The following is a 15,642-nucleotide window of genomic DNA, read 5'->3' as shown; positions in this document are numbered from 1 at the left end:
GATGCTGCGTGTAGCTGGTAGACTGTTCCTTGTCTCTCTTCAGTTGGGGCTCCGTGTCCCTCGTTATTATCTGTATCGGGACATTGTTGTTGTTGTTGTTTTTGGTATTCTTTTGTCATTCATAATCAATGAAGAACACTAATGAGCCCTTGCCAACAAGTGTTGGAGGTGAGACAGTGAGAGTGTAATTTCAATATTCTACCACTAGGTGGCACTGTGTATCCACCACTGTGGTAATATCAAACACTGTAACATGGACAGTATTTGAGATGTTCTTTCAACACCAACCACTGCGTGATATTCCACTTCCTAATTATTTTTTCTGCATTAACCTTTGCTCAAAATGTATGTCTATAAAACCCACCATATTTTTCTCAAATGTGAGATTACACGACTAGGCCTCCGGTTTGTCCTGTGACACATGCAACCTAAATCATATAAGCTGCATAATCTTACGTTTTTACATAATGTTTTAAGCGTTGGGCTGAAATTTTACATAACACCTCAGGTATGTTGCCAGTGAATTATAAATATATACTGTCAGTTGTAAAACCCTTCGGTGCTGCACTCCATAACCTCTGTTTTGCAGCAACTCTCATTTTTGCTATTTATTTATTTATTTATATTTCCATTTCCGATATTTTGATGAAGTTTTCATTTATTTGCCACAAATCAAATCAGGAGTCACTTCAGAAGGAGGTGCGATATTGTTTCTGAAATTACTATCATTGAAAAACATTTCATTCCATGCCAATGTAATCACTGTATTGAGAAGTTTTGAATGAATTGGCATTATGAAACAGGATGTTGTGTGTGTGTGTGTGTGTGTGTGTGTGTGTGTGTGTGTGTGTGTGTGTGTGTGTGTGTGTGTGTGTGTGTGTGTGTGTGTGTGTGTGTGTGTGTGTGTGTGTGTGTGTGTGTGTGTGTGTGTGTGTGTGTGTGTGTGTGTGTGTGTGTGTGTGTGTGTGTGTGTGTCAGGATCTGGTGTTCACAGCATTGAGGCCTGGCATTGTGGGACATGCAGATGTGAAAATCCACTGCAGAAGTTCCACTGCGTCCACGCTGCGGCCCTGCCGGCCCACCCTACCACCAAAGTTCCTGCTCGCTGCCACACCCCGGGTATGTACATATGCTTGTGTTTCTGTGTGGCAAGGAGCCTGTGAAAGGCGCTCATGCTAGCCCTCTGTGTTTGTGTGGACAGTGTGTGTATGTGTGTGTGTGTGTGATGCTCTGTGTAAGATCGACAAGTATTTGGGTGGTCGTGGAAAGGGAAGCGGGAAGCACTGTGCACTTTGCCTTTGTAGGCTTTCAACAATGAGCAGCGTGTGTGTGTGTGTGTGTGTGTGTGTGTGTGTGTGTGTGTGTGTGTGTGTGTGTGTGTGTGTGTGTGTGTGTGTGTGTGTGTGTGTGTGTGTGTGTGTGTGTGTGTGTGTGTGTGTGTGTGTGTGTGTGTGTGTGTGTGTGTGTGTGTGTGTGTGTGTGTGTGTGTGTGTGTGTGTGTTTTGACTGTGTGTGTGGCTGGGGTGTGGGGGTGACCACAGTGGCTTCCAGCTGCATTTAAAACAAACAGAACCTCTAAAAAAGGGTCTTCTCGCTCAGGTTTTCCACCAGTTGTGAAAGCTTCATCTTGCCCTCCTGCTACGCACACAGTTACTGCATACACAGAACCTGCTGATTCATTGAAACCAGCCTTCATGTGGAGATTTCCCCTCTGTCTACAATGCAATGCAAATCCCTAGCGGGGAAAGTTTTAAGTTTCTGTGTTGTTTTATTAATGCGTAGTTAAATTGTCACAAATGTCAATGAAAGGAAATATTTGGATTGATAAATAATGCAGAATGTATTTCGAACATGTTATCTATATATCTGCTATACAATATTATCTGTTGTTTCAAATGTTGAAAACCATATATGTCAATATGTTTCCTAGGTGACAGCAGTTCCCATGGAGCGTTATTGTGACGACCGCAGTGCAGCGTACGAGTGGCTGGTAACGCGCAGCGGAGGGGGCACTATCTTCAAACAGTGTTTCCTCTACGGCTCCCCTGAACTTGCATCAGCCTGGTGCACGAGGGCCAATGCCTTCCACCCACAATGCCCGGGGGGTGTGATGGCACCGTGGCTCTACCCTCGTCACGGATGGTCCTACATTCAGATACCTGGTAAGAGCTCTGTGTGAGTGTGTGTGCGCGCGCGCGCGCGTGATTTTTCCAAGTTTCCTCTCAAGTTACTATACTTTGTCCTGACTTCCTGTTGTAGCTCACGGTTTACAAGCAGCTTATGAGTAACAAATAAATGAGCATCCACTTACAAATGACCATCAGGAGAACCAATAAATGACTAAAGGCCAGTTCAGGCTGTGCCGTGGCCTATGCTTTTAGACGTGTGCTATTGTGAGTGTGCTATTTCGAGTGTGTCTTTGTGCTAGTCCGTGATGAGGTTAGTATGCCACAGTGTGGCTGCGTCCTTCAAATGTGAATGGCAAAATCTGGAAAATGTCCGAACTCAATTTTCCGGACATTCATTCCGGGGTTCATGTCTGAAAACGGATTTAGTCTGCATCAGCAGCAGTCTGAGTTGAAGTGGGAAAAAACCCACTGGTCCATAGTTTTGAAAAAAAAAAAAACCCACATGATTATGTAGCTCGCTCTAAATCCATTTGTCATTGCCCAATTTTACTAACAGTTTTTATCAAATGCTGGATATCCAGTGTTGGAGTGTAGGGAGAGGTAATGGTTCCGTGGGAGAATCCACAGAGGCCGGCCCAGGGTCAGCGGGGCAGAGCTGGGTACATCACCCTCCTCTGTCTCTGTCTGACTGTCTGCCAGGCAGCCAGAACCTGTACAGTCTAATGGAACTGATGAGATAAAGAGAACTGCACTCACATAAACACATACCAGCGATTCCCATTAAGTTGAGGTGAGAATGCATAATTGTGTGTGTGTGTGTGTGTGTGTGTGTGTGTGTGTGTGTGTGTGTGTGTGTGTGTGTGTGTGTGTGTGTGTGTGTGTGTGTGTGTGTGTGTGTGTGTGTGTGTGTGTGTGTGTGTGTGTGTGTGTGTGTGTGTGTGTGTGTGTGTGTGTGCACATGGATGTACGTGTGTGCTTACAATCGCTTTATCAAAAGAGCTCGGCTTGTTGAGTTGAGGGTCAGCTGGAGCGGAGTGGGAGCTGATTCGCTGCCAGGATTCAGATGACTGATGGATGTCCAGGGTGAGGGAGGCCATCACACTTTTACAGACAACACTTCCCTTCTCACTGGCCAGCTCAGCCTCTCCGCCTCTGATAAACTGTCTCTGTCGGGGGATTATGATGACGACTGGCTTTTTTTTGTTTTGTGTGCTAACACAGGTTCCCAGCACAAAACATGGACGTGCCTGCCGTTGTATTTGTTGGAGCCTGCATTACACAAATGTTGAGGATTTTAGTTCATACAGAAACGGGTCCTGGATGCATTCTCTTTTTATTAAGATAGTAAAATCCATGATGTAAAATCCTTTAAATCCCATAGACACATGCTCACATTCTAATACTTGATTTTCCTTTCTTATGCAATCTCGGCGTGTCCATGTGCTTGTGAAAGTGTTTTGTGTGTAAAAGTGAGAAACAAAACACAGTGTGTCTGTGTGAGAACAGTCTGAAAGCGCTTGTGAAGTTATACGGAGGCAGACAAAGCGAGGAAGTTTAGCTACTGGTCATTGTTCAAGTACTGAGTTAGGTAACACTAATAGATGGTCTGCCGTCCGTCCGTCCGTGCGTGCGTGCGTGCGTGCGTGCGTGCGTGCGTGCGTGCGTGTGTGTGTGTGTGTGTGTGTGTGAGTCCATTAAGGGAACTGTGCAGTGCTCACATGGGGCCTTAGGTGTCTCTCACCTCTCACCTCTCCCCTCACACACTCTCCCACGCTCGGCAGCGTTGCCGTCCCTCGCACACATACCGAGGACAAGCTCCACCGCCGTCTCTCCTGTCAACAGACACCCCCCCCCCCCCCCCCCCCCCCCCTCGCACTGATCTGGAATCCGTATCTGGCTTCTGCTTCTCAGTCCGTCTGGTCTCCCACTTCTTTCTCAGCCTCGGTAGGAAGGAAGTGACCCAACACTCCGGCACCCGTCCTCCGCTGAACACATTGTTGCCACATCAAGGCCCAGATATGTACAGTAGCCCAGCTGAAGTTTCCCACCCTCCCTCTCCTCCGCACTCCCAGCCCCGCACCTTTAGAACAAATGGCAGAGCTGAATAACTGTTTGTTTTGAGCGACATGGCGTGAGTACGGCTGCCCGCTGATATCGAAGGAGGAATCTAATCAGAGGACTTATTAGGAATCAGGCCAGTGAGGAGGAAAAAACAACTGAGGCAGCGACGTCTTGGGCCTCAGATATATATTTTTTTATTCTTGATGTTTATGTGATGGTGAAATTCCACCGAAGGAAAGCCATTGTTGAAAGGTCGAATTTATCTCTGTTAATAATATTAATATAGATGATGTGATACTGCCATATATTTTTTGAGGCGCCATTCGTGTGGATCAGGTTGCACGCAGGGTGCCGCCAGCCAAGAAGTGTACCCATGCAGTCACCCAGTCTGAGCCACCAGGACGCTGCAGGAGAAGAGGTTTTCGACTGTAATTATGCCGACGTCTTGTTTGTTTGCTAAATTGCTGCGCTTGTGGGGTCACCACTCTTTCGCCCTTGGGAAACTTCAAACAAAGCTACAACTGGGTCATTTTATTGTCAAACGGGGAACGGTTTCCCACTGTTATGTGTCAGGTTAAATATCCATTTGAAAGTGGAACAGTTTTGCTGTAGGATTATTTGCAGAATGCTCCAGTGTCACAGAAATAACACTCCTTTTTGTCTGTGTGGGCCCCTGTGTCACTCACAATAATTGGAAGGAGCCGTCCCACAAAATGACAGCCTTCTCACTATAGCACATTTTATTGTGAGCTGGGAATTGACTGTCACCCCTGTGGAGAGTGTCTGCGTAAAGGACTTGGCATTTGTGTGTCTGTTTTGTGCAAATCGTTTGAATTCATGTTTGTGTGTGTGTTTATGTATCAATCTGACTGAGCGGTGGGGGGGGGGCAGTCAGGCCTGGCCCTGCAGCCCACATCAAGCTGCGGGAAATGCAGTTCTGCCTTCCTGTCCCTTCAAAGAAACGCTGCTCTCCAGCAAAAAATGGCAGGAAACTTCCCCGGGCCTCTGATAGACAGGCACAAAACAACACAGGCAGCAAAGCCTCTCCACATCGACGTCTCACTCTGCCACTCAATCTGCACTAAACTGGCACTGGTAACTGTCTGCAGAGTGCTGCAAGAAAAGAAAATGAAAGAAAAAGGACAACAATGTTTTGACTTCCTAGTCCAATATATTGCTACTAATGGGGCTCATTGGTGTTTAAGAAACTTCAAATCCATAAGTAGACTGAGGGGGGAGACATTCGCCGCATTATGCTCCCGGTGATGAGATCTTTCAACGTGGAAGCCAAGTGATATCTATCTCACTCTGTCTCTTAGCCAGCTCGCTTTCATCCGCGTTGCGTGTTGAGTCATTTCTGGCCACGGCTAACGGGCAGTAATCTATCTAAATGACAGAGTTCACAGTGGGGCGCTGCGGTGTGGTGAGGTTCCCCCCGCGGAACTCGGAGTGCGCATCAGACTGTCTGTCTCTCCCCCTGCTTAACGGCTCCTGGAGAACCCGGGGAAAGTGCTGCTCGTGCATGCTGTGAGACTGTGATGTGTGAGTGTAAACATGTTCCATATATACACGCAGACGCTGTCCATCATTCACTCTCTGTCGCACGCAGTCACACAGACACAGTTTTGCGGCTTTGTGATATGCATGCTTGTCCCTTGGCTCCAGGGTGGAGATACTGTGTTCAGGTTCCGGTGGAGCATCTGTAAAAAAGTCCTGACAAGCACCTAAAATCTCCCGTTTTCTGTCTGCCACTGCTCTCCCAGCTTCCGAAGCCTCCTGCTGGCATCTGGCTCTTAACTCTCCTGATGCTGTCGCCGCGAGAAAATTAAGTTTCATTCTTACTTTTGTCAATACACGCCGAAGCGGCAAAGTAGTGTCGGGCTAATATTTCCATCATCAGCGGTGCTGAACAAGTGTTGCCCATTGACATATTGATTGCACAGTGTAATGTGTCATTATACAGTGAGGGGGCCGATGCGCGGTTCGATCGTTGATTCGACCTGTTCTGTGGCCCCCCATCTGTCTCTCTTTCTCACGTAACCATCCATCCATCTTCTTTCATCACCTCTTGATGGGGGGGGGGTTTTACTTTGCAATCTTGCTTCTGTGTCTCCTCTTTTTTCGATCGCATCTGGCCTGCCTCCCTCCCTGTTGAGGTCTCGGCTTTGGCTTTGGCAGCGGCAGTGGCAGAGGGGGAAGAGGACAGGACAGGACAGAATATTGTAGTGGCGTATTAATGAAATTAGCGCGGTAGTTGGTTTGGGAGTATCAGGCGCCAGGCACCAGGGCTGGGCCGGGGTTAATTAGCTGGCAGCAGGCCTCTAATTGGGTCAGGACCGTGTCAGGCCCCTGGCTCTGGCCCTACAGGGATTGGATTACACTGTCGGGGGACACACAGCAGAGGGAGGGAGAGAGGGTGTGCGTGGGGGAGTGGGAGGGAGAGGGTTGTAGTAGTAGAAGAGAGGAGGATGGCGAGGGAGGGAGCTGGAGGGTGCAGTGGATGTGCTAAAAAGGGGTAGAGATGAAGGACAGGGGAGTGCAGCCTAATCTGTCAGCAGGAGGTATGGAGAGGAGGAGATGGGGAGGGCTGGCTGGGTGAATACCGCTGTTAGACTGGATTGTATTGTGGCGAGGGGGGGGGGGCGGCTGTGAAAGCGGGACAGGGCAGGTGGTGAAGCTTGATATGTGTATCCATAGCGACGGCAGAGTGGTGTGACACCACATGGGATTTGCTTGTGTTGTTTTGGGGTGTGGTCTTAACGGCGTCCTCGTCAGTCTGCGATTATGAAGTTGTTTTGTGTCCATTTGAGTCAATTTTTGTCCAAATTTTCTTTTCCAAAATCACAACACACATATCCTCAGAGCCTCATCCCAAATTGTCCTCCCGTTTGGTCTTTCGTGTGAGCTGGTTTGAGGCTCCTTTTGTTTCCCCCTCAGCTTCATAATGCTGCTGTTGTTACTTGAACCAAATTTTGACTGAATTAACCGGACAGGTCTTGAGGGCCAGTTCATGTGAAGCATCACACGGGTTGCATGTACAGACATGTCCATTTTAATCCCTCTAAATTCTCCATAATTCATAATAATGTTACATGTTTCCAGTTTGCTCTCATTTGTGACCGATGGTCATGCATTTCTCTGCAGCCACATGTAGCTTATAATGTAAGCCATAAGTGTTATGTTGGAATGAGACAGACCACCAAAGCCCTCCCAAATCACTATTATTCATTTTCTTGGCTGGGCTTTTGCAGGGTATGGCAGCAATATTTAGAAAAACTGGATTTTCTGTATGCGGCACTAAATGTTTTGAACCCGGCCACCTCTGTACGTAAGCCACATCGCCGGGCTTTTGGGAGTTTGGATAGTAAAAGGGGTGGGATTTCTTTTTTATCCAATCTAGCCATTTCTGTTGGACATTAGTTTCCCTGCCTTCTTTTTTTATATTTATGTCTTTTTTTTTAATACTGATCATGTCCCTGTTGGTAGAATGCCACTGAGATTCAAAAAAGTAAGAGATCAGATGTCCTCCAGCTAGCACACCCAGTTCAATACATACTGTAGGAAATATCAGCAGTGCAGTCAATGCACGCGCTGCTCCCATGACGGACATATTTATAATAGTATCAAACTGCTTAATAAGGGATTTTCTGATTTAAAGTTTATTCCCCTCAAGAATTAGTTTAAATACATACAACAGTTAGTCTTGTCAGGCCACAAAAATTCACGGTTAGGGGTTCTAACCCATCTTCAAACACGACATCGGAGTCTGGAGGCTTAAATGAAATCTGCTAAACAGAAACAGATTGGTGGCAGCGGTCGAGCAGTTTTGCCTTATATGAGCATTTGCACCTTCGCCAAGTGGTTGGTTTGCATCTGGGTGGTTGGCAGTGTGGCCTGCCGTGCTGCTCGGTGCCCTTGACTGAGCAGCGGCCCTGGTTAGACTGGCACCTGCGGTGGGGAGGCCCCCGTCTGATCTGAACCACAACATTACCGCCACCACCATGCGAATGCCGCTTCGCTGCAGCCGGAGCCACCGCAGACCCCCTTCACTCTCCGTCTGTCCCGCTCTGTCTGGACCCGTTTCCTCCCCTGCACAAGGCTAATCCGCCGTGTGTATCACTATTTCCTCCATTTACTTTTCAGTTTGTGCCGTTTTATGACGCCAAGGACAATTATAGGCCTTTGATGGTGGGACACAGTGTTTTTGTATGTCGGGGCTTGAGGTGCGTTGGTCTCTCAGTAAGCACCAGACTGAGCCACAGCAATGTCTTAACAACTGTGTGGCCTCCAATAAATCTACGGTTAAGTTTTATCTTTAGTTTATTGTCTTTTGCTATTAGTGTTTTATGATTATGTTTTATTATCTTTCTATGTCCCTCTTGGCTTTTCCCCCCCATTCCATTTCTTGTACTTCTGCCCTTTTCTCCAACTCTTTGCCTTATTTCCGCAGCGTTTCAGAACTAGACCCCAGTTCATCTCAATTTCACAATCATGAAAAACATGTATACTGTACCCACAATAAATTAGCTGCCTGGTGGAAAACCAAACAAGTGAACATAAAAACATAAATATAATTTCAAATCTAAACTCCTCCTGTCAACACTTTCTCATGAGCTCTAGGTCTGTGTATTGGACGGGCTGACACCACTTCACAGCGACCTGTAGGTGCGGTTTGCAAAACCTCCCCAGAGCGTTTCCATTGTTCGTCTGTTCTATTAGTTCCTCTTTAACACCTCTGCAGGGCCTGACCTTTTTTGGGGGGGATAAGCTGGAGGGTCACAGGTCAGGGTTCAGCCCGAGTGCTCATTAGCATTGAATGTTACTAGTTTGTAGCTGAGACGGATCCAGTTAGTTTTGTGGCTCATGGTGCACATGTGATTGTCTTGAAGAAATAGCTTTATATCAGTGTTTCACAGAGATTGTGGCAGGACCTTGTCATGGACTTATTATTGCAGCCTCGACTTTAAATTATCTGGCCCTGTCTTTTGGATTAATGGAACGTAATTTAAACGCGGTTGGTTACATTTCATTGTCAAAGCAAGGAAATAAGACTTGGAAATATTTATATGCCCGTGTTTTCACTGTACAAAAATGGGCTTGGGAACAAGTGTCCAACTCGAGTGCAAGGCGGCCAAGCCTGAGTCTCCCACAGGGACTCTCTTGTTGCCCTGGCCCGACCCGGTCACCTGACCCTGGACCTGGCCTTAGTTTCTCCCCACTCAGGGTCACGACCCCTTGGTCAAACACCATAGTGTGCCTGTCACCGGGTCGATGGCAGCCCTGGCCCTTTTCCCATTCTCCCATTGTGTCGCTTGACGTTAATTCCTCATCAGCTGGACACGGAGGGAACCACTTCAACAGCAGACCCAGGGTCAGATTGCTTCCCATTCGCTCTCTTGTGGTCAAACATTGGAAGGCTGCAGAACACCTGACGTGGCGCTGGAAGTAACGTGACCGACACCAACTGCCGGTCCTATTTGTTCATCCTTTGTGCCATTGTGTGAACTGAAGTGTAAATCAACTATTCCCTCACAATTTCTTTCAGTCCTGTTCTCCCTCCCTCCCTCCCACTCTCTCTGCTCTCATCAGCTGTCCAGTCAATAAGGGCACAAGCTCTATTTAAACAATCACCAGATCAGGGGCGGATTTAGAAGGATCAAAACCCGGGCTGATCTTTATCCAGGGTAATACAGTCTTATCGAAGACTTATATTGATTAGGAACGAGTTGATAACCTCTGAATTGATTGGGCTGTTTTGATGTTGTCCGCCAGTGAGCAGATGTACAACATCATATTATGTTGAAGCACATAATAAAATGACACGACAATGCTTTGATTGATGATTGCTCTACAATTTTACGTATTTGGACACAAGCATCAACAAACAGTTGTGTGCTGGATATTTTGAGTGTGTGAAGTTGAAGCATCAGTCTCTCACTATCCATGTTCTTCACTTTTTTGTCTCTCTCTCTTTCAGATAAGGAGAGTCTGATCACAGAAAGTGGCAAGCTCCACACCTTGGACATCCTGTTGAGTCGGCTAAAAGCGCAGGGACACAGAGTCCTCATCTACTCCCAAATGACACGCATGATAGACCTGCTGGAGGTACACACACACACACACAGAAGAGACATATAAAGGTAATGAAGCTCACACCCTAATCCAACCTCCACACTACGGTTGTGCACTGACTGAACACAAATGACTCAATACACTGGAGTTATGCACTCCACTGAGTACACTTTCAAATTTTCTATTTCGTCGAATTAGATTTTAAAACACAACTTTGAATATTCCTTTATGTTCTGTCACCCCTTATTCCATTATTTTCCCTAATGTTTTAGGTTTTTGCCATGGTATAATTTTAGTATTGGTGTCAAGATATTTAGATCTCATATACTCATACTGACATCATGGTATAACATCAACACAGATACATACATGGCAATTACCAAAACGTAGTAGAAATTAATAAATAAAAATGCCTCATCCACACCTTTAATGTGTCCTTGCATATATAGCCCCCTTTTCCACTGGTCTAAAAAAACACTAACATCTGTCTTTTGTCTGCAATGGGAATGGATACAATCAGCATCCACTCCCGGGTCAAATGCCTCTGCAGTAGACACAGGTCTTCATCAGCGCCGAGCCTCCGACTCCGATTGGCAGTGATGGAAACCACCCAGGCTAATTTCTCCTTCTTTATTTATTGTGTCTCCAAGCGAGTTGTTTGACTAGCCCTGTTCTACCGGCGAGGTATCGAGCTCCTCTAATCATCCTGCCTGTCCCTCGTCAGCGCTCTCATTAGGCGGCTAATTAACAGGTCAGGCCTAATTAGTGGGCTCATATCTGCAGGGAAGGCAGCCAGATGGGAGGGGTGAGGAGAAGGGGGAGATGGGAGTGGCAAGGGCCCCGGGTTTAGAGGAGAAAGAAATAATGCAGGAAACCCAAAACAAAGGTAGATGAGGGGCCGAAAGATGAAAAGAAAGAAAGAAAGATAAAGACGAAATTACAACCCCAGAAATGAGAATTCCCAGGGGAATAAAATCTGTATGGATGCCTCTCTCCATTGGGAAACAAGGGCGCAAACTAATTCTGCCAGTGATCGTGTGTCGACGGCCTCGGCGCTGTGCTCCATTGTTGCTTCCATGTTTGTTGCACACATCACTCTGGAGCCAAAAGCCTCCGGCATGATGTCATTGGGAATTCCTCCCCTGTTCACAAAGTGCAGTGTGGCACTGTGCTGTGTTTCCACAGCCAAATCTTTTGATGGCAGATGGACCCAACCCAGGTGGTTAAGGGCCGTCTTCCTGTGTGCCTGGAAAACAGTGGGAATGCCTCTGTGTTTTGAGGGGCAAAGGAAAACAGCGATGGTGACAATGCTCAAGATGGTTTAGATAAAGCTGGCTAGCCTTTCTGGGTTAATGTTCTGTTGCACCTTTTGGTCGTTCCTCCAAGCTATGATTTCCTCTTCTAATGGGGCAATACTACAGCGACGGGTTTATAAGTGACCTCATACAGTAATGGGGCCGTGACAGCATCGCCTCCTCTAATGGGTTAAAGACACCCACAAATGAAATCATACACTGTATTCGCCCAATGTGGCTTCAGTTTTCCTCGACCGTATTATTTTTTTTAAAAACTCTGCAGATGGAGTTGATTTCCTCGACATGAGACTGTGACTAAGAGAACGGGCGAATGAGAGGCTGATGCTAATCTCTGTCATTAGCGTCATTGTTTTCGTCGCCGGTCGGCTGCCGGTTCTTCTGGTGACATCACGTCGTCGCTTGATGGATCGTGGAGATCCGGGCGGCCCGGAGAGAAAATAACATTGACGGCTTTCTCTGGCAGCAGCCGGCTGTAGAGCGGGACTGCCAAGTCAGTGCCCCCCTTGCTTGAGTTGTGTGCCTGTGGCTGCTTAGGCGGCACTTTACTGTATTACAAGTCTGCGGCTTAGATTACAGCCGTGATTGAATTTGTCCTTCGTTTCGGGGGTTTTTTCATTATCAGCAAACATATAAGTGGGATACAACTCATGCAATACAAAACATGGATTCAATCAGATTATTCCATGATATATTCTGACTATGTATTTCTGCTGTTCTGTGGCTGTAAACACAACAGAGAATGTGTGAACTGACGCTGAATGAAGAGCCTTGTTAAAGGGTCCACGGGTCGTTGAGTTTTATTTATTGAGGCCATTATTTATTATTAGTAACTTTTGTTGCGCTATATAACCAGACCAAATTAAATCTACTGGTTTTCTTTCATACTTAAATATTTTGGTGAGAATAATGATAAATTGGGTATTCAATTTAATTCTTTGTGGTATCTAGAATCTACTGTGCCTCCATGTGCCTGTCCATTGATCTGTAATCTCTTTAAACAGGACCAATGTAGCATCATACTCATGTGACACTCATGGTTTAGAACAACGAGGATCAAAATCAATACATCAGAACACATAGGTAGCATTTATCTGTATTGCAAACATTCTTCCTTGTCAAAATCTGGTGCCTATGTCACCCACAATGCAACTCACCGTGTGGGCACAGTATGTATTAATGGCGCTGAGAGCAGTTAATGACATCCAACCGTTACTATCTACACTGTTCACCCATTTATTTAAAGTGCCACCACTTGATGTTCTTTTCGTTCAGCAGCATTCATTGCATATATCAGGATGGGAACAGGCTGTGACTATTCTCACTGTTCCCAATCCAATAACTACAAGAAATACACACTGTGAGCTTTCACTTTGGGGACTTTAGCGACTCATTATTGTTTGAGAGGTTTGAGAGCAACCTGGCTGCCACTCTTTCTTTGTTCCAAGAGATGGCTTTCATGAACATCCAAGTGCCAAATCACAAAGACTTAAAATGAAAAGGCAGAGACATAGATATTAGCCCAAAAAACCCCAGCACCATTTCACAGTGTTTTTAAACACATTTCAGTTCTCCCACATCTCTCTCCTCCCATACATCCCCCCAACCGTGCTTGTCAGATATCACACGCATAACATTTCTTTTTCACTAATGGGATTATAATAGACTGCTGACAGTTAGTTGAACAAGATGAACATTATGCCTGTTAAAGGTTAATCTGAACCTGCATCTTGATGTAAAACACAAGCAACGGCGCACATTACAAAATCAGTGACAAAGTGCAGTAGTGCACTACAGCGGTGTCACTCGTGATTAACAATAACGCAAACAAAATATGAGAGAGGCTAGCCAGCTCTTGAGGTCTAGATTTCACTGTGTATATTCCATAGCACACAACACTGACGCAAGCTTTAACAAGTTTTTTTTTAAGAACGTGTCGGGGAGAGATGTGGGCTGATCCGCTAAAACTTTGATTCTGATGACTCCGATGTGGATTAGGAAAGGCTGAATAAGGCTTTTTGAAAGAGCAACAATAACGGGAAACGTGCTGCTGGCAAGATTTCAAAACCCCAGTTCAACTAGGTGAGCATCGTTTTGGCGAGCACTGGGGCTAATGATCCCTAATGTAGCGTTCACTCAGAGCAGATGGGGCCGACCGGCGCAGAGCCAGACACACGCATCGCGGAGGGCAGGTCCTGTCGGGACGGGGGCCCTGGGCGCCGAGACTGGGGATCGGAGAGGTCGCTAAAAAAAACCTGGTGTCAAATCAGTGATATCATTGGTAATGATTGTGTGAGGTTGCGTTATGACGTGTGCCAGTAACTGTGACTGGCTGATTGAGGGGCACTGACATGTTTCAGGCAAGAGGTCGGAGGTTCAGGGCAGCGCTTAAAGAGGGATCAACGCGTCACCTCATCACCGCTGCTGCTCTGACCCCTGCACTGAAGAACCCCTCCCATCAGACCTAACACCCACACAGACACACAGATACTCCCACACAGCACCGCGTAGCAGACTTTAGGGCGGGTAGAGTATCAATTTCTGCATTTCTCGATGTCTCTGTGGGCTGGGATTGAGGTTTCAGCTCCAGTAAATATGCATAAGAAATGTGGGATTTTTTTTATTTTGGACACAAAATTCAAATTCTTACGTTAAAGATTCATATTTCTCGAACCTTGGAACTTAACAAGTAGACCTGCAGGGTTTATCTGCTCCTCAGAGAGAGACATAAATAGAATTGCGTATTTGAGAAGTTATTAAATACACTGTATAGTTTTGAGTGTCTATTCCCCAAAGCAGAGGCCGAAAAACAGTTTGAGATTCCAGTTTCCTCAAGTTTAGACGACAAGTCTGTTTGTTTCAAGTCAGTGATCAACGTGATCCAGGAAGGTTCACAAGTTCAAATCTTTGAATTCAAAAGCTTAAGTCATGAATTCTCGGTTTGATTTTTGTTTTGGTCTAGTAAAAGTCGAAACAGTTAAGCTGAAAAGTAACATCTGCAGTTGCTTTGATAATCAGCAAATAGTCACGCTGATTATATATGACAACTTTTTTATTACACACATTAAGCAGTAGGAATTTTTTTGGGTAGAAAACCCTCTGCACTGGGACTGTGCTAAGCCTCGTTTTGGCAAACACCAGACAAGATGGAGTGCATCATCACGCAACTGTCTCATCGCTTTGTCCTCTCTCTTCCAGGAGTACATGGTTTATCGCAAGCACACCTACATGCGCCTCGACGGATCCTCCAAGATTTCTGAACGCAGAGACATGGTGGCTGACTTCCAGAGTCGGTGGGTAGATACACTCGAGTGTGTGTGTGCGTGCGTGCGTGCGGGTGGGTGTGCGCGTGTGTGTGTGTGTGTGGATTTGTTATTGAGCTCACATGCTCTGTTTCACATTAGTGTGCAACTCTGGAACTCTTGACTGGACGTCATGCCCAAGAATGGTTCTTTTATAACAGAATGTCATGCCATTGTTAATGGATATTTGTATTGTAAATTCAAATTCCCCCGACCTTTGTTCCCCCCACTTCCACCCCATCCCCCCACCGTCCCTTACAGCACAGACATCTTTGTGTTCCTCCTGAGTACGAGGGCCGGAGGGCTCGGCATCAACCTGACCGCTGCTGACACTGTGAGTCATCGACACACTCAAAAGAAAAACATTTCCCTGATTAATATCACAGTTTAAGCCGCAATAATATATCTGAAATACAGTACGTTTTTTTTGAGGATAGAACAAGAAAAGAGAGAATTTGGGATGACCAGGGATTAAGTGTTAATAACATGTTAATGTAATGATGATATAGTGTGGATGTGTACGTATTGGGGGGGGGGCGGTGAACATGCATATATAAACGGATGATCCCTGCGCTCATCAACATCTCTCAGAATAATGTCCCTTTGTGTCCCTATAGCCGTGTTCAAGTGGGATTAGCTTTCCTGACAATGAGTTTGAAGTGATGGTTAACACGGGACATCTGTCATGTTAAAGGGCAGGTCACATGGGACAACGCGTCGCTGTAATTAGTGTCAGAAATCACAGGGAGGGGAGTGTCTCCCTCA

The 15,642-nt window shown here is 46.1% G+C and overlaps 1 protein-coding gene across 2 annotated transcripts in view; it reads left to right on the top strand.

Annotated features, from left to right (window-relative positions):
- ino80 (INO80 complex ATPase subunit) overlaps positions 1-15,642 on the top strand; it is a 36,171-nt gene that overhangs the window by 13,832 nt on the left and 6,697 nt on the right. For both annotated transcript variants that reach the window (XM_035618322.2, XM_035618324.2), the window contains exons 26-30: positions 979-1,119; positions 1,931-2,162; positions 10,168-10,295; positions 14,774-14,868; positions 15,139-15,211. In XM_035618322.2, the coding sequence (XP_035474215.2) occupies positions 979-1,119; positions 1,931-2,162; positions 10,168-10,295; positions 14,774-14,868; positions 15,139-15,211 (669 nt within the window). The remainder of the gene's footprint in view (positions 1-978; positions 1,120-1,930; positions 2,163-10,167; positions 10,296-14,773; positions 14,869-15,138; positions 15,212-15,642) is intronic.

Source organism: Scophthalmus maximus, chromosome 18 (assembly GCF_022379125.1).
Source record: "Scophthalmus maximus strain ysfricsl-2021 chromosome 18, ASM2237912v1, whole genome shotgun sequence".
Classification (NCBI taxonomy): Eukaryota; Metazoa; Chordata; class Actinopteri; order Pleuronectiformes; family Scophthalmidae; genus Scophthalmus; species Scophthalmus maximus.
Note: the sequence above shows the minus strand (reverse complement) of the source record. Positions and strands in the feature narration are given on the sequence as shown.